The sequence below is a fragment of the Egretta garzetta genome, unplaced genomic scaffold (genome assembly GCF_000687185.1).
Source record: "Egretta garzetta isolate BGI_Z169 unplaced genomic scaffold, ASM68718v1 scaffold107, whole genome shotgun sequence".
NCBI lineage: Eukaryota > Metazoa > Chordata > Aves > Pelecaniformes > Ardeidae > Egretta > Egretta garzetta.
Genome location: NW_009260399.1, coordinates 1,574,964 through 1,588,279, shown reverse-complemented (window position 1 = coordinate 1,588,279; position 13,316 = coordinate 1,574,964). Strand labels below are relative to the sequence as shown.

Genomic DNA, 13,316 nt, shown 5'->3' with positions numbered 1-13,316 from the left:
TAGTAAGGCCAGCAGAGGTTGTCCGGAATGGAGGATGCAGGCGGTTTGCATTCAGACGGCTCCCTCGCCTTCATGGAAACAGCTCGGGGTGCGCAGGCACCGGCGCTGACGGCGTGGTCTCAGTGACTTGCCCGGGGGGGCACGGGGAGCTGGCACCCGGTGGCACGGGGAGCTGGCACCCGGTGGCACGGCCCGGACAAGAGAGCAAATGCTTTGACCCCCGCCATGCCATCCTGGTGCGTTTGACAGGACTGGCTCTGCCGCTGCCTGCCCAGAGTTGGACCCTGCTCAAAGCAGCTCGGCCATCTGAATCCAACAGTGGTTCCCACTGCGTTAAGTTCAAGAAGGTGACCCGTGAAATCCTAAAAGAGAAACTTAACGTGGCATTATAAATCTTCAGACAAGTATTTTCACAAGGAGAAGGAAAAAGAGTAAAAACCCCTAGATTTGGAAGTTCCATATTACTTAGCGAAGACCCTCCTCTTTATCCGATGCAACAGTTTTGTTCTGCAAGATAAACGACTGATGCTGCCACTTTTTTCTATTAAAGTGCTGGTTTTTTTTTTTTAAGTGCACTTAAAAATGGATTTTTATATTGCCATTAAGGCAGCACGTTAATACTTGGAGTAGGCAACTCTGGATTGTGAGGGGATAGATTAGAGAAATTGGTATCTTTTGTGACAGGAAAGTCTCAAAACTGCATCCCCACCATCCGCCACAAGTACTGTTTTTGTTACTGTCATTAAGATTTTCCCATGTTCACTCTGAAATACTTACAGAATTTTAAAGCATTTCTTTCTATATGAAGCTTCATAAAGGAATTTCCAAAGCGAGAAGCAGTACTTAAAATTGAAACAAGTATTTTTGTCATAAGTAATCTCTTGACTTAATGCTTATACAAAACATTTCCATATATGACACTCACCTAAAATACATGTAAATAAGTTCAAGTTTGGAAATTTGTAGTAAGAGATGATCTTAATGACACTTTGCAGACAGATAACAAACCTGTGGTATCTGAGTAGCTTTTGAAGTCTGATGCTGAATGTTTTTAGTCTATAGCAAAGAGGAAGTTCAGCATTTAGTGGGATGCTAAAGAATTTAAATGTCAGTAATGAGAACAAGCACTATTTCTGTAAGTTAGATATTAATTTTATTCTTTTTAGAAAGAAATATTTTATGCCCAGTTAGAAACACTGAAATAATTGTCACTAAAAATAACAACAACAACAAAAAAGAGATTTTGTGAAGTCAGAGGCCTACATCCTAGCAAAGAAGAGCACTCCCTGTGATTTACAGCTCCATAACTGGAAGGGTAGATTAAGCTTGTACCTGTCTCATGGTCTATGCTGGCGTCCAGAGCATCCTTGATTCTGGAGGAGTGGTGCTGCAGAGGCTTCTGTTACCAGCATCCACTACTTTTTGAGGGTATCAAGCACAAGCTGTCTCGGACAAGGTCAGGACCGGTGTACTTCAGATGCATGGTACTACGGAGTGGTTGTACTGTAGTCAGCAAGCAAACTTCTCGAAACACCTACAGAGACGTTAACTTACTGCAGTGCGGATGATGCCACAGAGTTTCCAATTCAACAAGAACTTGCAGCAGCGAGACACACAATTGCTTCCTAAGAGCATGTCAGACCCCCTCACATACCTTGGAGGGTCAGCTATAGCCAAAATAGAGTCACACGGATTTCCTTTTCTGTTTGCTTGTCCTTACCAGTTGTCCTTTCCTAGGTGGGAAAGTTGCTGTGTGTGCTCCTTCTGCTTTGTCCTTGTGACAGTGCCAGGCAATGAATACACTTCACTGGTGCTTGATAAGATGACTTTCTGGTTCCATTTTTTTTTTTTTTTTTTTTTTTTGAGGAAAATCTCTACTATCTAGTAATGTAGATGCAAGACCAGTAACCATTTCTCTGTCTCCACAGTTACTCCCTTTAAACTACTTTGCTTCTAAGTTCCATCCTTAGTTTGTTCCTGCTGTATATCTTTTCATAGAATCTTCCTGAATTTTTGCTTGTTGTTTCTGATTTTTACATTCTACTGACTAGGAAGTGCTTGTATAGCTGTCCGAGCAGTTCTTGATTCCGACTGACTGATCTGTCAGTTTCAAGGTCAAGTGATGATATATACATGAATTGGATTTATTTTACATTTTATGTATTTTGCAGTGAGTATAGGAGCAAGATGGAATTACTGCAAGATGGAATTCAGTCTTAGAAATATTTTGGCTTCTGAGTTCACTTTGCTCTTAAATAACTTCCCTTCCCCCTTATGTTTAGGAAGTACAGAAGTTGAATCAGCAACTAGAGGAGAAAAATGGAGAGATACAGCAGATGATGAATCAGCCTCCATATGAAAAGGAGAGAGAAATCTTACGACTTCAGAAGAGCTTGGCAGAGAGAGAGAAGGCTCAGGCCACCAGCGATGTCTTGTGCCGTTCACTCACTGATGAAACTCATCAACTTCAACGCAAATTAGCATCCACAGCAGAAATGTGTCAACATCTGGCAAAGTGTCTAGAAGAGAAGCAAAGAAAAGAGAAGGGGAATTCAGACGACCAGATACCTACTGAAAGATCTAATCAGGTATTCTTACTGGTGCTATGTTTCTTTAAAATCTTACTAGCTTCTGAGGTGTTAATTACAAAGTGATAGCTGTAACTGGGGAATGGTGAGAAACATCCCTTTAAACAATTTCATGTAGGGTGAAAAGACAACCATGGTAAGCTCTAAATAATTCCAAGTCCTAAAAACTTAGGATGGAAGCAGTTGTCAGTCACTTGCGTTTTGGCTGTCTCACTTATCTCATCATCAGAGGGTTTTTTCTGGAGAGGATCTTGAGAGGTCCCTTCCAACCTCAGCAACTCCATGATTACAATTCTTCCCTGCATATAGAGGAGACAGTACCTTCTTTATACCGCAAGCATGCTTCTGTGCATCACTAGATGGTGCTGTGCTTTTGAAGGTGATATCTCCGGATTGCTTGTTTAAGCATCTAAATCACAAAACAAAGTAGAGATATTTTAAAGTAGTATTTATATTAAGAACTCTGTAACACATGGTCTTCTCAGATCAGGAGTTGGCTTTGCACACGTAGTACAGACCTGCAGAAAGTTGGTTAGGGAAGAATGAGTCAAGGTATCTTACCCTTTTTTTCCTTGGGGTTCCCCTCTGGCCCCCGGTGCAAGGCAATGTTTCTCTCCAGCAGGGATGTTTAGAAAAATTGCTTCATGATAGAAAGGTGGCAGAAATGCCACCAAGGGGCACAAAGAAACGCCTGGATTTTGGTGTACTTTGGTAATGGCTGTGTGGCTTTGCTGCATCATCACCTTAGCTGAAGCTTTTCAGCGTAGGGTAGAGGTCATGTTGTTCCAGAAATCATGATGGTTCGGAGTCATTAGGTAATTCATAATACCATAAGGAAATAATGTTAGAGGTGCTGCCTCTAATAACAGATCAGAGTATCGAGTAGGATGCTACAGCTAATTCTCACAAAAAAGAACAATTCTGTCTCATGCTCTTACTGCTACGTAGTGGCAGTGCTGTGTCTCACATGACCACTCATCTATGCTTTTGTGATAAACCCTATACGTTGCTCACTTCTACTTTGTAAAACATCCTAGGAGGATTTCCAAAGAAAACTTATTCGCATTAACGTTACCTATAAGAAATAGTTAGAGGTTGACTAGATATAAGAAAAAAGGACTTTTTAAGGGACTTGAAGCACTTAGTATTATCATATTTTACGTGTAATTGATAGACAGGAAATTGATTGACTTCAACATATGTAATAAGTAGCTAACCTTGTACAGCGGGGACTTCCCTGTTGAAGAAGAGAAATTTCAGATGCAAGTACTAGCTGATTCTAGGGAATTTTGTACAAAAGTGTTCTATATTACTCACGTACACCGGGGTTTTTTTAAGCAGATGTCACAACTGTAAAAATGGGCTATCATTTCAGTCAATTATTTAGCAAGCAGGGTTTTTTTCCCTCAGTAATTTCTTCCTAGTGCTGGCCAAAATTGACAGTAATAACAAAGCAAGATGAAGGCATATCTGTGTCTTTGTCATGCATTTCCCCACACCAAACAAGTAGTTTCCAAGAGTTTATGTAAACTGTTAAGCTCTGTTGTCATCAGTGTAGACCTTCATGCATGTAAAATGTGTGGTATTTTTCTTGTTACCTTTAGTAGGCTCAGAATTTGGTAAGACAGGTAAGTTTTTATGACACCACACGGATCTATTTAAAAGGTGGTAAAAACCTGAGTACATTTTTGTTCTGCTTATTAATAATAAAAGCTGTAGGCTATACTATTAGTATTTAGAAATATACTACATAGAAAGAAGTAGACCTAGATGTATGTAGTTGTTTCGCTGATAGCAAATAGTTTTAGAGGAATTGAAAAAAAAGATTAATTCCAGTTTAACAGCATAGCTACGTAGCATTTGGGAATTTTATGTTAAAGTAACATTTACTTTATCTGAAAATTATAGGTTTTAGACAATGAAACTTCACTTCAAGCTCTTATCTGCAACCTACAAGATGAAAACAGGATGTTAAAACAAAAAGTAGCTCACGTGAGTACTTTCATTTGGTACAAGATTAAGATTTGATTGAGTATTTTGAATTACAGTAAATTTGGAATAGGTAAGGCCTGGTTAATCTAACTAAATGGCAGTTTAATGAGAGTCCAAAATTTTTCTTAGTCCTTTCAACATGGCACATAGTCTTTTTTCCCTTAGCTGAGAAAAACTTACAACATTATTTTTAATACTGGGGGCTTTTTCTTAAAAATATACTGCAGAAGAAAATTTTTTTCATGTTCCTTCCATGCATCGGTATTCCACCCCAGGAGAACAGCACTGGGCCCAGGGTGACCACCAGCCCTTCCCATTCCATATTCTTTAATGCTGTCCCTATGGGCTGGCTGCCCGTGAAGAGCCTGGCTTGCAGTATGATAATCTTCTGCTCTCCTGTAAAGTGGCTTATCCACACTCAGCACCTGAGTCAGCGCATTATTTATCTTTTAGAGAATTTTGGTCCTGCACATATAGACAGTCTATGAAAGCCCAGACGTTTGTGTCTTCGTTTGTGTCTTCATGTTTTTCATGATTCTCCTGGGTAATCTTTCAGGTGGAAGACTTAAATGCAAAATGGCAGAAGTATGATGCAAGTAGGGATGAGTATGTGAAGCGACTCCACTTGCAGCTAAAAGAGATGAAGTCTCAACTGGAGCAGCAGCACGGTGTAACTTCAGCACAAACGAATTCTGACCTGATGCACAAGGAGATATTCCGGTTAAACAAGCTACTGGAAGAAAAAATGAATGAATGCATAAAAACAAAGAGAGAATTAGAAGATGTGAAGAAGGCTAGTGAAGGAGATAACGAACGCATACAAATGCTGGAGCAACAGGTCATTAAGTTTCTTTTTCCTAGAGATGGGAATTCTTAGTTTCTCTCCAGACCACTGAAGTCTAAGGGGGAAAAATTAAATTATTTCTTTTGACATTTGCCACTTGTCCTGCCACATTTGGCTATACAGACACTTAACGGCACAGATTTAAAGGAAATTCACTGCTTAAAGATTGCATGCAGTTTTGCTGCCTTTAATACAAAATATTAAAAGTTCTGAAAAAGAAATACAAATAACCTTTAAAGTACAAATATGATAGAGAGATAATATTGAGATTCTGGGAATAAGTTTTTACAAACAAAGGAATCACAGCCTCAGCTGTCTAATCTGACCTGCCAATGCTCTAATTTATAAAATATTAACATCGTAATTTTTTCCAGGTCCTAGTTTATAAAGATGATTTCACATCTGAGAGATCAGACAGAGAACGAGCACAGAGTAAAATACAAGAGCTTCAAGCAGAAGTTGCATGTCTGCAACACCAGCTAGCAAGAAGACAGGTAAGAGAGCAACATGCTAGTCTTTCAATTAAAGCATGTCAACAGAATTCAAGACTAAAATATACTTCAGAATACATTATTTTAAAAATACTAGTACTTCTAAAACCATTTCAGCTCATTGCAGCTATCAAAAGCTTACATTATTTCACAGTCCGTGTTCTAGTGGAGATGCTTCCCAATATGCTCGTAATACCCATTTCCAGTCCATTTTTCTTCTGTTTTGGATCAACATAGTAAGGGGGAATTCTTAGAAGGAAGACAAGGACTCTTATAACAGTGGCATCTTTAAAGTGGCATGCTGGCTATATTCTGTGTTTTCTACAAGCCTTCTTTACAACTATATTAATAAAACTGCAAAAACTGATGCATATTTTATTTACAAGTCTTCTGATAAAAACATGGCCAGTGTTTCAGATAAAGGTGATAAAATATAAAGAATATCCTTTTTCATCTTTGCATCTTTTTCAAGAGCTCTTCTTTCTCTTTCTAGGACTCAAGTAGTCACTTCAGAGTCCACATTGGTAACCAAAACCATATGTATGTACAGACGAACGTTGAACATCTACGAGGCAATAGCCCAGGCCAAACAGGCATGAGAAGAACATCTTCACAGTCTGAACAAGCCTCTCCTCCCGTGGACAACGGAAACTCGGGATCTGAGGGCAGGGCACAGGGTGAACTTAGATGCCCTCATTGTATGAGGTTTTTCAGCGATGAACTCAGTGATGAATTCCTCAAGCATGTTGCTGAATGCTGTCAGTGACCATGTGATGTGAGGTGTGTAAGTCTATCACTACTTTATAGACAGTAAAACTTTGCTCTATACATATCTCCTACAGTCCTACCACAGAGTAATTCAAATGGACAGCTCTTAGGGATTAGGAGGATGAACAGTATCTACCTCTTACTTGATTTCACCTTCTCTTGGACTGTATGAAAGACTTCAAGATAAAGCAAAGTGTTTTTTATGAAGAATTATTTCTGACAACTACGAGGAAGGCAAACATAATGCAAATTCTACTCCAAACTAAACTGAAGTTTACAGTGGTAGTTAGCTTCAGAGTGCAGCTTGACTCGTATTCAAGTCTAATTCTTTACAGCAGTCCAAAGGCTTGTGAAGAAAATTACTGAACTTGAACTTTTCCTCCTCTTCCAAAAATGTAGGCTGAAGAACGGGGGAGAGGCACTTTGGCAGAAAATAGAAAAAAATCTTATTGTGCTTTATCTGGATTAAAAGTGAAAGTATTGTCTATTGAGGCTGAACTTTCAGACATGTCATCTGAAAAATCCTTGTGTTCAACTGCAATCAGGAGAAGTGAAAAAAACATAAAAAGGCTGGTTACTGACTAAAACTAGCCTGTCTTTTTGCACAGAAACAGTGTACAGGGATATTTATTTTTTCTGTGCCGTAAGTAACTATTTCACATGTTTGTAAATGTGTATTTGTGTAATTATTGATTGTATTCCTATTTTACATAAGGGTTATTTTTATAATAAAAGTGATTGTGCAGTTGCTTTACTGCATTAGTAAAGTGGTCAAAAAAAAATTCTCTCTTTCAGTGCAAGTATTTAAATGTGAAGTAGTCCCAGTAACTATACTAAGGGCTAACTAAATGTCATGGTTTCAGATATGAGTTATTTCATTACTTCAGTGATAGCCAGTGTCTCAGACTATTTTCAAGTATGTCAAAAAAAATCACTCCTCATTTATGAGAGGAAGAATGACCTTTCAGATGTATGAGAACACATTTAACACCCTACAGTGCCACACATCTGTGACGACGCCACCGCTAGCTTAACTTTCTTCTTACCCTGTCTGCGCTGGAGATGATAACATCAACAAATAGCTGGGGGACTGTTTTGAGAAGAAGTATTAGAAGTTAACATGTACAAATGCAACGGGGCCACAGGTTTTTTTCAGTGTTGGTTCCAGGTGTTTCTCACTATGTCAGAGCTGGAGTTAAGGATAGGATACAGACAAAGGAAGGGCCTAATGCAACCATGACCCTTAGTAATTAAAGAAAACTTACTTTGTGGAACATCACCACTGTCTTCTGCTTTGCTTCCTTCCCAGTACTACACTTCAGGCAGATTGTGGGTATTTTCCTTGATAATTCCTTTTCGTGATCCTGTTACGCCCCACAGGAAGATGATGGTTTATGCCAATGTTGCCTTAGGTGGGATATTACCAGAAAAGATGCATGGGCCACTGCATGCAGGGAGCAGGTGCAATGGTTCTTATTGATCTACTCTTGAATTGATTGCAAACCTGTGATTGACAACGAGCTGGGTTTTTTCCCAACACATGCACAAACATGCACAGATTGTTTTTATTTTTTTTTTTTGTGTGACCATTTTATACATCGCCTTTTAAGGTCTCTGAGATCAGATGCAGCCCACAGAATACAGGCTGAGAAATGTATGATTAAACTTCCTGTGGCATAAGCTAATCTTACTTTTTCTGACTGTTCGCAGTAGACAAGCCTTGTTTACAGCTTCAGTGTACACCAATATTATATTGCAGGTGATTGATACAGTGGAATATGGACTTACTTTTTTTAGTGATTCACATTACAAGATAGTTACAAAGACAAACACAACAATAAAGTAAGTTAGATCTCAGCAGTGCATTGTTTTTTACTGCATTTGAGATGATCACTGCTTTAATATACATCAGTCAGAAGCTGAAGCATGCTATAGGTTTCTGCTCATGTTAATCCCTATGGGTATAGTTGGACAGACTGAGCTGCAAATATTAGAAATAGATGCAGGCATTAGATACAAGAATCTGCAGTCTGCAGCACACAGAAATTAATAGTACAGATTCTTGTGGGTTTAAGACCTGTGAATTAGTCCCCCCTGCCGGAGCAGAGATTGGAGTCCAAATCCTGGGACAGGAGGGCACTTAAGTGCTGGGAAACGGGATGTATCTGCAGAGAGGACCACCCTGGACCCACAGACCCAAGCAGGTGAAGTTACAGGTCAAGCACATACTACAGCTACGACCTAAAGCTGTGCAATAAGTGACTGGAACTTGAACACCCATGGCAAAAATCTAAGCCAGATCTGGTGTTTTTTAGTATAAAAATACCTCACTTCAGAGCTATTTTATTTTGCTGCTTCCTACTGAGTTTTTTTTTCCAGCTGGTGAAAAGCCTTACCTATTTGTTTCTTGTTTTGGCTTAACCAAGAAACCAGTGACACATGCTACGAAGAACTACCAGTGTCCCACATGCAAATGTTTGTTTCAGATTACAGGGCATAAACTATTCCTCCTAAAGAAAACTTGTCTGTTACCTAGTGCTTTGACTTTTACACCAAAGTCACTGGTAGATCTCTTGAAGAAATCATATAAAATCTTTACTTGCCCTCTCCTCACGAGGCAAAGCACACACATCAAGGCATCCCAAGCAATTACCACCACAACCTACACGCACCATTCAGGTTCCTCAACTTAGAGACCAGAAAACATTAAAGCCGGCAGCTCCACTGCCCCAATGCTGAAGTGAAAGCAGCCATGAGTTTCCAGCATTTTTTCTGAACTCTTTAAATTAAGGAAAGCTCCTTCTGGCCTCACACTGGTTTTCTCTGCCACTTGGATGGCCGTCCATGTAGCGTGTGTCTTGTTTGGTTAAGTGGTAAGAGCAACCCAGCTCCTTTCCCAAAAGAAAGCAATAAAGGCATGTGAGTTAGAAAGTAACTGTATAAAATGAAAGGAACTTCAACAGCACAAATTTTATGAACTTTCATTATCCATTTGTACCACACTTGTTCACTGAAACACACATCATCTGTAGAACTGCAGAAACAAGCCCTTGCACAAGGCTCCTGAAATCATACAGAAAAATGATCTGACTGTATGGGACTCGGTTCCTTATTTGCTGTGTTGGTAACAAAAGGCACCCAAGATACCCGAGCCCTGTTTTCAGGTGAAGTTACTGCCCATTTAGGCTCCTCTCAAGCTCTCATTGCTGGTGAGCGAGGCCCATGCTGGAGGGGCATGCCAACACTAGAAGACAGAGAGTATGTACCCTCTGTAGATCCAGGGAGGCTGGGAGGAGGCAGGGTAACTGTCTCTCCTGGGACTTGTAGGGATGTATCTTAGGATATTAACTGCTGCCAAGGTGTATTTGTCCAACTACCTTCATGATTAGTCCCTCTCTTCTCTTAAAATTTCTCCCTCGTTAAATTACCTTCCCTCAGTTTTGGTCTCCAAAGCAGACCCGGGACAAGCTCAGAGCTCCCGAGCCACTGTCTCACCAGCAATGAGCTTTTTGGACCATGTATCCTCCAACTGCTGGCAGGCTGGTTCGCATTACTCCTGGACCTAGTTATAATGCATTTTGCTTGGGATTTTAAAGTAAATGCTGTTTACTAATAACTGTGCTGGTTGCTAGGCAGAAGTAGGCCCTTAGCACACAATCACGACAGCAGCTGTAGGCAAGACTGACTCACTGAACCTCCGAAAATACAGCTGGGAGAAGCCTCAGAAGTTGGTCCCTACCCTAAAAGCCCCAAGGGAGAGCAGCTCAACAACAATGCTGTCTTCTGTAGCATGGGCAGCACAGAACCTAAAAAGCTTCTCAGATCTTCTGCAACATTAAAGGCAATGGCTGCTTCCCCCTCCAATGATTTAGGACATCACATCTCTTAAAAACAAGCCTTAAACGATGCCTCAAGAATAAGTGCTCACTAATAGTAAAACTGACTACAAGAATAAAATTTGTTCAAGAAGCAGATACCTATGCTCTATGGTATTTTTTTTAAACTTCCATTTCCTGTGGCTTTGCTGCATGTGTATATATAGAAAGCAAGGGAAATTCCAAACAAGATGCCACACCGTTGTACTCAGAACGGCAGTGCTTCTCATTCTAAAAAAGGGAAGTCTCAAATTCTTTTTCTACAAAATCTATGTGAATTCAAAGTATGCTGTGGTAATATTTCCTAGTACCATGCTCCAGTAGCTATCAGCTGTGGGGGCGGGTGGGGTGTCAGCTAAAATCCTAAAGCATAAGAAATGCTTACAAAGCACTAGGTCATCCCAGCAGGACCTCAGCAAAGGGATGGGGTATCAGGTTAAGCACTCCTGCCTTCTCACCCAATGCCTCAAATCGCTCACTAAGGGCAAAGCTCAGCCCAGCACCCTCACTGAAGCTTTCCCTGCCTTGGGCCATCCTAGCTGGGGAGTCAGAGCTCCAGCAAGGTCGGGTGGGGGGTTACAAGGTGCTGCAGCAACTGCTGAAACAGGGGCTCCTGAAAGGCACCAACTGTCCCAAGGGGCACAGCCTCCACTCCCGCTGCTGCTCAGCGCATTCTTCCCCTTTCTCTTTTGCACATCCACTTTTCCCTCATTTTTACATTTACTGGTAAGAAGCTGTTGGTGCAGGAACTCCTCGCAACATGCGCTGGATGTATGGTGTCTACAGTGGTTGATAACCTCCCTCAGCAGCTTGAGCCATTCCCACAGCACATGGAGCTACGTGAACAGCACCGAACCTCTCGGGTTACTGAGCCTGAGGTGGTGGGTTACGAGGCAGCTTGTTTGTAGAAGGCACCCAACCCAACCCATCTGAAGCGTGTACTTGGTTTAACCACGCTTGTTCCCCTGACCGTCCTTCCGTGGGCCAGCCCTCCAGCACGCCTTCCAGAGCCCTGGCTGGTGGACGGACCGAGCGCCCGTGAGCGGGGCAGCTCTGGCTGCTCGTGCTGACGCCCACCTCCTCCGTGTCACACGAACTCACCTTGCCAGAGGCTTTCACACTCTAATTTCTCAAGGAGTGTGAGGGAGGAAAGAGCAGTGGGACCCACTTCTGCAGAGCCTGCAGATCGACCTCCATCCCCTCCCTGTCACCGCTGCAACCCTCTCTCTCCCCTCCTCCCCCATCCTGCACTCACCCAATCTCTTTGTCAAATCTGTCTTCATACAAAAAGCACTTTGTTTGGGTTTGTTTTTTTTTTTTAAATCACCAATAGACACCTTCTTGGTTACATGTAAATACCACAGGCAGTTTTTAAAGGAGGGGCACATGTGTTACCAGGCGAGCCTGGCGGCTGCCCACCAGCTCACCCCATGCCTTGCTGAGCTTCTGGTTCCTGCTGCAGCCAGACTTCCTCCAGCCATGTCCCAAACCTCCCCTGCACAGCCCAAAATGGCACGGCTGAATGGGACAGTGGGTTTCCCAGCTCAATATCCTGCTCCACGGCAGTCCAGACTTGGGTGATGCTCAGGGTTACCTTCTCTGCCAAGACAGGAGCCCACGCCAAGGCAATAGTGCCTTGCTGGCACGGAGGGCAAGGTGCCAGCCTGTGGTCTCCCTCCAGCTGTGCCCCCGCAGCCCTCCCTGGGCCGGGCCAGCTGCAGTTTGTGCGAGCCAGCCACCTGCACTCACCACCTGGGCCCCGGGCTGGGAGGAGAGCTACAGGCACACGTACCAGCTCTGGGAGCAGCCCCTCACAGCAGGTCCCACTCACAAAGCCCCAGGGTTTTTCCTGCCCAGTGCAAAGAAGAAAGCAGCTCTCAGAACACACTACAGGGCAGGGTCTCCATCTCTCTTGGGACACACAGTGGGGGAGGTGAGAGGAGCTCAGTTCTCCTTGGAATAAGCGATCCCAGCTCATACGAGGGGGAAAAGGAGTAAAGAAAGGAGCTCAGGCACCCACAAAGGAATCAGCCCTCATTCTGACCATCACCACCACACCTCAAGGAAGCTTTGGCATGCAAAGGTCCACAGATCTTTGAGGAAGAACATCATCTGCCAAGAGAAAGGGGGACTTGGTGGGATGTGAAGCGACCCATGCACACTACAGCTGAGCACAGTCTAAAAGAGCATCTTACTCCTCCTTCCCACCACCTGAACTTGCCCTCAGTGATGCAGATCTGAGCAGTTCTCAGCTCCTCTCCAGCAGCACCTGCTCCACCTTCTGAAAGGCCTGTTCTTACCTCCCCAGATGGAAGGACAGAGCTTTCCCATGTGTCACCCCTAATGACAGCTGGCAGATGGGAACCAGACATCTCCAGAGGGAAAGGGATCTTCCTTTGATACTGGCTGCTGTGATAAGGGCCCTCTCCACCTTCCATCAAAACCAGTCTCAATCTGAGCCCTACACTTGAGTAGTGGTTGATCCTTACCAGCAGGAACACCTGTCACCCATGAGACGCACCTACTGGCTGCACTTTAGGAACCATTGACTGCTCTGTACCACCAGAGCCATCGTGCAAACCCCAGAAGAGACCTGGCATAGGGTCCCTAGAAAACAAGAGCTACAGCGGTTCCCATCCTTAATGGCACCCGAGACTCGTTCGAGCACTTTGCAGAAGCCCACCTCTGCCCCTCACCTGCCACAACAGGACAGTCAAAGCAAGGAGCCAGAAGAGAGGCAGCGCAGAGAGGGGGGAGC

The 13,316-nt window shown here is 42.8% G+C and overlaps 1 protein-coding gene across 1 annotated transcript; it reads left to right on the top strand.

Moving 5' to 3' along the window:
* The first annotated feature begins 1,265 nt into the window (after positions 1–1,265).
* TNIP2 (TNFAIP3 interacting protein 2) lies at positions 1,266–7,392 on the top strand. Its single transcript, XM_035898668.1, has 5 exons — positions 1,266–2,588; positions 4,497–4,580; positions 5,137–5,418; positions 5,799–5,918; positions 6,409–7,392. Exons 1-5 carry the CDS (start codon positions 2,337–2,339, stop codon positions 6,679–6,681), a joined length of 1,011 nt encoding a protein of 336 aa, XP_035754561.1. The 5' UTR covers positions 1,266–2,336; the 3' UTR covers positions 6,682–7,392.
* Positions 7,393–13,316: the final 5,924 nt, after the last annotated feature.